At 41.7% G+C, this 8,695-nt stretch overlaps 1 protein-coding gene across 4 annotated transcripts in view; it reads right to left on the reverse strand.

The window, feature by feature from the left end:
• Positions 1–4,475, reverse strand: part of LOC111399167 (probable protein arginine N-methyltransferase 6) — a 45,837-nt gene extending 41,362 nt beyond the window's left edge. For all 4 annotated transcript variants that reach the window (XR_002703593.1, XM_023026428.1, XM_023026426.1 and 1 more), the window contains exon 1: positions 4,063–4,475. Coding sequence is in view for 3 of the 4 variants with exons in the window: in XM_023026428.1 (XP_022882196.1) it covers positions 4,063–4,392 (330 nt within the window). In the remaining variant the exon portion in view is untranslated. The remainder of the gene's footprint in view (positions 1–4,062) is intronic.
• Between the last annotated feature and the right edge of the window lie 4,220 nt (positions 4,476–8,695).

Here is an 8,695-nt window from a genome sequence, read left to right on the forward strand (position 1 = left end):
CCGACAAAAATGAGGCTTACAAGCTAAGAAGGAGGTCAGCCCATTTCCTCTTCATCGATGACATTCTCTACAAGAGAAGTTTCTCCTCTCCACTTTTACGATGTGTCGGAGGGGAGGAGGCTACATACATACTAAGGGAAGTCCACGAGGGAGTGTGTGGCAACCACTCTGGAGGCCTATCTCTGGCACAAAAAATACTGAGACAAGGATACTACTGGCCTACCCTGAAACGGGATGCCCTCGAATTTGTGCGAAAATGTGATAAGTGCCAACGATTCTCTCCCGTTCAAAGGCGACCATCACAGGATTTGACTGCAGTCTCCAGCCCCTGGCCTTTCTCAAAGTGGGGTGTGGACCTCATAGGCCCTCTGCCAAAGGGTAGAGGAGGCGCAAGTTTTGCAATAGTGGCCATTGATTACTTCACGAAATGGGTCGAAGCTGAACCACTGGCAAAAATCACAGAAGCAAACACCTCCAAGTTCCTATGGAAGAATATCATTTGTCGGTTCGGAATTCCCTACTCGATCGTCTCAGACAATGGCAGGCAATTCGATAACAAGAAGGTCAGAGAACTGTGTGAAGATCTTGGCATAAAGAAGCACTTCTCTACACCTCACCACCCACAAGCCAATGGCCAGGTCAAAGCCGTAAACAAGACAATCAAGCACGTCCTGAAAAGGAGGCTTGATGTGTCCAAAGGAGCTTGGGTTGATGAGCTGCCCCAAGTACTTTGGGCAATCCGAACCACCACCAGGACCCCAACCGGGGAGACCCCATTCCTCATGGCTTATGGGACTGAGGCGATGAGCCCCGTGGAGGTCGGACTCCCATCTCCACGACGTCTGCACTTTAGTGAAGTGACCAACAACGAGCTCCGGAGGCTAGACCTCGATTTCATTGAGGAAAGGAGGGACGACTCCCAGCTGAGGTTAGGCACATACCAAAGGAAGATGACAAGGTACTTCAACTCCAAAGTGAAGAAGAGGTCTTTCCGAATCAACGACCTTGTGCTCAGGAGGGTCTTTCCATCTTCAAAAGATCCCGGTTCCGGCTCCCTGGGACCGAGCTGGGAAGGTCCATACAAGATCAGAGAAGAAATCCGACCTGGGACCTATTGGATTGAAGACATGGACGGCAAGGCACAACCCCGTCCATGGAACATTGAACACCTCAGAATCTTTTATCAGTGAATTGGATCATGCTGGATGACTTTCCCTGCCTTTGTAATATTTTTGTGGCTCAATAAAATGCGTTGATTAAATCGCCATACTACTTTAATAACCTCGGAGGAGAGGCTCGGGACCCACCACTGGGCCACCTCGCTTGGACTCCGAGGCTCTAGCACATGCCTCCCTTTCGGCCTTGCTGAACGCCAAGGGGAGAAGCCTCAACATGGCTGCACCATCCACAATGTCTGGGATGCGTCGTAACCTCGGAGGAGAGGCTCGGGACCCACCACTGGGCCACCTCGCTTGGACTCCGAGGCTCTACCACATGCCTCCCTTTCGGCCTTGCTGAACGCCAAGGGGAGAAGCCTCAACATGGCTGCACCATCCACCATGTCTGGGATGCGTCGTAACCTCGGAGGAGAGGCTCGGGACCCACCACTGGGCCACCTCGCTTGGACTCCGAGGCTCTAGCACATGCCTCCCTTTTGGCCTTGCTGAACACCAGGGGGAGAAGCCACAACCTTAAGTCCAAGGCTCCAACAAGTTTCCTTAAGTTATGTTCATTTTCTTAAGTCCGAGGCTCCAACAGATCTTAAGTTGTGTGCATTTTCTGCTTAAGTCCGAGGCCCATACAGTTATTTAGTTCGTGCGCTTATCAACTTCCAGTTCGATTGTTTAAACGAGGCAAAACTTGGATAAAGAACAATCACGAATGAAGAAAAACATTATATTAATATTTAAAAAGGATTACAACGGAGGGCCTCTGGCCATTACACAAAGTACTGAAAAGGAAAACCTAATCTAAACCTGGCTGGATGAAGGCGGCGCCTCAGCACATGGGGGTTCGGCAACCTGGGCATCAGTGGTTGCATCCCCTGCCTCAGCATCTGGGGCTTCGGCATCAGCTGCCTCTTCACCCTGCACCTCCTCAGCTGGGGTCTGAGGAACCTCATCCACAAATTCAGACCTAAGTTGTGCCAGGTCCAAGTTTGGATAAAGCTCCTCTGCCCTCTCCAGCACTTCGGCATAGGCGAAGTTCCTCCAGTACGCGCTGAAGCTTTTATACTCCTCTGTAGTGTGCCAACAGTGACAAGTTCCTTACCCGAAGTGGACTCCATCGTTTGAGGACAAAGAATAACAACGGTTTTTTATGCAAACAATACCTAAAAGAGTTCAACACAAACGGAGACCGGTCGGAATCTAATCGCAGACAACCTCAACGTCGGAAAATAGGAGATTTGAGAGAGTTTGAGAATGCAAAGTGCTTAAAATTTCTGGAAAGTAGAATTCTCTCGCCTTTTATAAAGATCCAAGGCAAACCCCATCCGTCAGATCAAATCTCAGTCAATCCGAGCCCTCCGTTTCAGATCCAATCCGAGGCGTTGAATTCAAACAGTCTTTGAAATCCTACGCCTCCTATCTATGCGTACCTCGCACGCACCTCTCCAGCGCGTCTGCTTCTCGAAACGCCGGCTGCCCTCATAATTGCATCTTTAATTCGTCGGCGCCAGCTCATTGGAAGTCGTAACGGTTCAGCTACCTTTCATCGAAAACAAGCACAAAACATCAAATCATTGGCACAGAGACCGAAGCATAATCATTACATTGGGCCTCGGCTCCTCATACGCCATTCAGCATTTAAGCCTCGCAGGATCGGTTTCACACCACCTCGGCTCCTCATACGCCATTCAGCATTTAAGCCTCGCAGGTTCGGTTTCACACCACCTCGGCTCCTCATACGCCATTCAGCATTTAAGCCTCGCTGGTTCGGTTTCACACCACCTCGGCTCCTCATACGCCATTCAGCATTTGAGCCTCGCAGGTTAGGTCCCCCAACCACCTCGGTTCTTCAGCATAAACCTACACCAAAACTTCTCCAAACTCCAATCATGATATAAATATCTATACTTGAACTTGGTGGACTATTATTTGGGGGTTCAAAAAAAAAATTTTTTACTCTAAAGTCCACGCATTACATTAATGATTATACTTGGACTTGGGGGACTATTGTTGCGTGTTGTCATCCCTGTCCTACCCACCTGGGCCAGTGGCCCACTCATCCTGATCCACGTGGCATTCCTGCCGAGGTGGCCCATATTGCCGAGGTGGGTTATATCCGAGCTGCTTCTAACCGAGGCCCATGGCCCGAGGCTTGGAAGCCTTTGGTTGTAGCTGAGGTCCTCAAATGGACGAAGCCCCGAAGTTGATGCGCGAGCCTCAACCACAAGCATCCTCCATGGTCACTTCTCCCAAGAGATCGCCTGCACGGATCTTATTCGAATGATTGATGGAATGTCTGTCATAAGCATAAAGGTCAAGTCTTGTCACTAGCATGGAGGCCCTGCACAAGCAATAAATGCGCCGTAAGCTAGCAAGTCAAGCCCCATATCTAGGAAAAGATGTTTGGACTAAAGAGATGAGGCCACGTGCCACTATGACCAAGGGCTCCCATTTCATATGCATTACTATAAATACTTCCATTGTGTAATATCAAAAGGCTAATGCAAGAACCAATACTAAAAACTACATTTTACTCAACTCTCTCCCATTTACTAGCAATACACAAATCGAGTTTATACATTTTTGCGTATACATCTACGAGCACCGGTTGGTAATTATTGTACAATCGGATTACGAACAACCCGTCGGATCCCGAACGTTACCGTCCCGCGTCGTTGGGCTACTCCCACGCCCCTTTGAACCGCTCATTTAAACCGTCCACGTGTCTTAGCGTGTTGGACATTCGCCCACGCAAGCGCCGGTGGGACCGGCATCTATTGGCACACTTTTTGGGGTCAACAGTAACGTTAATGCAAGAAGATATAAAGCTTTGTGCTTTTAAACAACCAAAGCTAAATTCAAAAAATTATAAAAAGAAGGGAACGGAAGGTACCTTGATCATTTCTTCGTGAACGCCGAGGTGGGCGTAGGAGTGGAAGTATGCCATGTCAAAGCCCGTACAAGAATTGGAAGCCCCATCTGTAGCCGTGTCCTCGTCCTCCTCCTTTTGCTGTTGCACCATCCTATTTGAAACCCTAAGATTTGATCCACTGCCATAGTCTCGTGACCTGCTGCTGCAACCCCTCCTGAGCCGATGCGCGGCAACATGAGTGCCGCCACTACCATTACCACTACCACCACCGTGGTGATAGCCATTGCTGTAGCCACTACTACTCGTCGATTGGAACATAACTTCTCTCTTCGGCTGCTCTGAGCTCGACATACAGACACTGGAAATGCAAACGTTCCCTTGCGGCGGAGGCCCATGCTAAATATTTGTGGAAAATTGCAATGTTGGTCCTTACTCTTTTCCCACTTGTCCCTAAAACTTCCCCACCTCCAAAATGGTCAGTGCCACCTAGTGTTGTTGCTACTTTTTTTTTTTTTTGGTAGTGCTAGTCTTGGACTCAAACCATCTCAAATCCTATATCAAAATTTACACCATTTCGCACTAAATTTTGTATCAAATCTAACACCAAATTAAAAATCATTCCGAATCCATTACACAAAATGAACAATGTTTAATTATTTTCTTGAGTTTTTCCATTCTTAACGATTTATTTATTTATTTAATAAACTACTACATAACTTACTAACCCAATAATTACAATTTGTTAACGAAAATATTGAATTCATTAATAAATTTAAAAAATGTAGTACAAATGATAATAATAATAATAATAATAATAATAATAATAATAATAATAATAATAATAATAATAATAATAATAATAATAATAATAATAATAATAATATTAATCATCAGTATTAAAAAAATTATTATTATTATTATTATTTGTTTAAAAAATTATACGAATACCCTCAACTAAAATTTGGTTCAACAAGGAAAAGAAGGGCAAAAATGATATTAACCATTTTGCACCATTCTGGTGCTAATTATTGTGTTGGTTAGAGAGGACTTTCACCAAAATTTTGGTGCAAAATGGGGAAAATAGTGAATGGTGTAAGGATTAGAGATGCTCTCACAACTAAAACTTGTGTCAACACCGCATATTTTGGCTCTACAATCCTCTCACCATTTTCATTTTTCAATCTTCCTCTTCTTCCTAATTACTCTGCGATTCTATCATCCATAACATTTAGACCTGTTTCTAAGCCTTCCATAAGTTTCCCAATTCACAAAATTCCACACCCTTTTCAATTATTTTTGAGCAATTAGTGGCAAATGGACAAGTGAGCTGACAATTTTACTCGAAAAGCCTTTGACCAGTTAAATTCTCATTAAGATATGTGAAAAATGAAAAACTCAAACTATCCAATATACGCTTCCTTTAATCCCAAAGGATATGAATTCATAAAGATCATAAAGAAAACTTTATCATCACTGACCACAAAACCAAAGGCTCTTTCACACCAAATCATGGATGAACTATTCTTTGCCATTAGAATGATCTAAAAACAAGTGCAAGAAGTCTTATTTCAAAGGTTAGCATCCAAATCTGACTTGTCTAATTTTTCATACTTGTACCATTTTTTCCCTTAGTTCATTTAGGTTAAAATTTGTGAATTTATATTATAAAATGTTATTAGCCACTGGCCGGTATACATTTTGACGAGACTCTTGAACTAGTTCTCCCGTAATTTGTTGATTCTTAGAAATCAAAATTACTATCAATCTGCTATTTTGTAAATAGACCATTTGAAATCTAAATGAATTAATCTACACATATATTCGTGAGGACCCAATGAATGTAAGATACTCAGTACTGTAACGTTTGTTACGTCTCACGTTATAAGGCCCCAAATATTCTACGTGGCAAGTAAGCGTGGCCCCACCGCATTAAAGCATCAGGAGGTAGCTTTGATCAAACCCCATGGAGTGACCAAATCAATATGTTTGCCTACCCATTAGATCATACAGACCCCTTTGGGAAAATTTGAACTGCGAGGGAGGTGAGGTGCAGAAGAAGTTCAGCACAAGATCTTTCTGAAGATCTATAGTATGTGATTGATGCGACAATTCACTGCAACCGTCGCCATTTTCAACCCATCGAGTCAAGTCTAGAGCTCCAAGCTAGGCATTATGAATAATCAAATGGTATCAGTATTTAATGTTATGATTGATTGATGTCTTCGAGAAGAGGTATCACCTATACGGATGAGGTTACAGAAGAAGTTCGACACAAGATCTTTCAGAGAATCTTTGGTATGTGATTGATGTGACAATTCATTGCAACCGTCGCCATTTTCAACCCATCAAGTCAAGTCTAAAGCCCCAAGCTGGCCATTATAAATAATCAAATAGTGATAGTATCTAATGTTTTGATTGATTGATGTCTTCAAGAAGAAGTATTAGCTGCACGGATGAGGCCGCGTGACTCTTCATCCAACGACTCCTATTAACCTTTTTTACTATGAAAGCTCACCCATAGTACCATTTCAAGATAATGCAAATTAGACTCTCATGCTATTACTTAGCCATATTACAATTTTATCTATCAATCCCCAAAGTCGACCCCCTTTTTACGTTGGAGGTTCACGTAAAAGCTTTCCTACACTCATATATTTGCTTTCTAACTAACTTGACCGTTGGAGTGCGCGTGGCCACCTTTATCCCCATCAAAAGGCAGCTACATATGACTAACGATTTGTCTAAGTGTATATGAATTAGGCTTGAATAGACATGAGAGGCCTGGATCTACCGGCCACGTTAGAAATACAAAATTCGAGGTCAACGAATTGACGCCATCTATGAAAAACGAAACTATAACCACGAGCATCCCCGTGGTGAAGGCTATCGGAAAAGTTATCTATTCCACAGCCCAACCTTGAAGAAAGGTCCTTGTTCTTGGAGAAAGAATGGCTGAGAAAACCAAAGAGGTGTCACTAAAAGTCCCGTTCGACATAAAAGCTATTGTTAGACCATGAGCTCTAACTACTACGATTTTCACGATAGGAATCGACAAGAGAAGGCTTCTAAAGAATAAGAGTCATGACAATTGTCATATTCATCAACCCCACCACTAGCATCGACGATGCGATAGTACTACTGCACACCTAGCAAGAGAGGCAGGAAAGATGGCTACGAATATGAGAAACGTAACCCAGCAAATGCTGTCATGCAATGATAATAGCACAATTTGTCATGTTTTCATCCATTTATACTTGTATTTGCATGATATATTGATGTCTAAAAGTACTAAGTACCATTATATTTTGATTTAGATTGCAAATGGATGAATACGATGGAATTTAAAAGAAAAAAGCGAAAACGAACTAAAGTGGAAGAAAGTAAAAGTTCAGGGACCAAGTTGCAAATAATCTAAAGATGACACGGGCGATGGAATGATGATTCAAGAAAGCTAGGAGTCCATTGGGTGCAACTAGTAGTCAAAAGAAGTTAAATATTACCATAAAATTTTCACAAATCAAATTCCGATCGCATAAGGATTTTCCAGATTTTCAGCCAGAGATTGAGATCCACTTTTGACCAAGTAAACATTCAAATTTGGAAAGAGCTGTTTTGTCAAAAAAATTTAGCCCTTTGTGTTAGCTTTTCAACACACTTTGAATTGCCTTAATTAGATATCAGGAGAAAAAGTTATGGCCAATATACTGAAATCAGTAGCACAAAACAATTTTTGGCCGAATGTTCAAGTTTCCTTATTCCGTTCAACCTCTTTTAGAAACAATTTGGCATTCGATTTTATGCCCTAATTCGACTAGAACACACCTCCCCTCATCTCCCATCCCTTTTCTCTCATTTTGAGCACAAGAACTCCATGGAAACCTAGATTAATCGTTGAAGTCACGAAATAACTCAGTTAGATTTGGGAATTTCAATATCTTTTATTGCGTGTAAGGTGTTTTTCATTGTTGAACAATTCTAAATCTGAATTTCTTATGTTATTGGATATGTTTTGAAATTGGGTTAATTCACTCTTGTTTATGAATTCAATCATATTTTCTTTATTGAATAATCGAAATGTTTATTGATTTTCAATTTCAAACAATTTATTGGTGTGATTCTTTACCATTATATGCTTGAAGTACATAATTTCTTTGGGATCTAATTTCAATAAATCATTGTGGAATTATATTTTGAAAGAAATCTGGATTTGAAATTACTAAAGAAATTAAATAAGTGTTTGAATGTTTTATTTTCCAATAAAAGTGTTGGGATGAAAAATTTTAATTGAGTATTCTCATGCAAAATTGACATTGATTGAACCCATTTAATCGAGGAAATTTCAGCACTTCACTATTTCATACATTGATATTAACTCTTTATTCCAATTGCTAAATCATCATCACATAAAATCACGAAAACCCTAGTTTGTTTGATCATTATCTCTCTGTGGAATCGACACTCCGAAATTATACTACAATCACCACATTATTCTTTGGGCGCAATCATGCAACATTTTCTCATGTAAATGCAAGAGTAAGCTAGATATCAAATGCCTCAATAAAAGGCTTTCCAACAAGAAAAAAAGAGGATAACACGGGAGCTTACTCCTAGAGAAAAAAGAGTGAACCTAGCCTTACTAAAAAAGAAGTGGAGG

The sequence above is a fragment of the Olea europaea genome, chromosome 8, assembly GCF_002742605.1.
Source record: "Olea europaea var. sylvestris chromosome 8, O_europaea_v1, whole genome shotgun sequence".
In the NCBI taxonomy this organism is placed as follows: Eukaryota; Viridiplantae; Streptophyta; class Magnoliopsida; order Lamiales; family Oleaceae; genus Olea; species Olea europaea.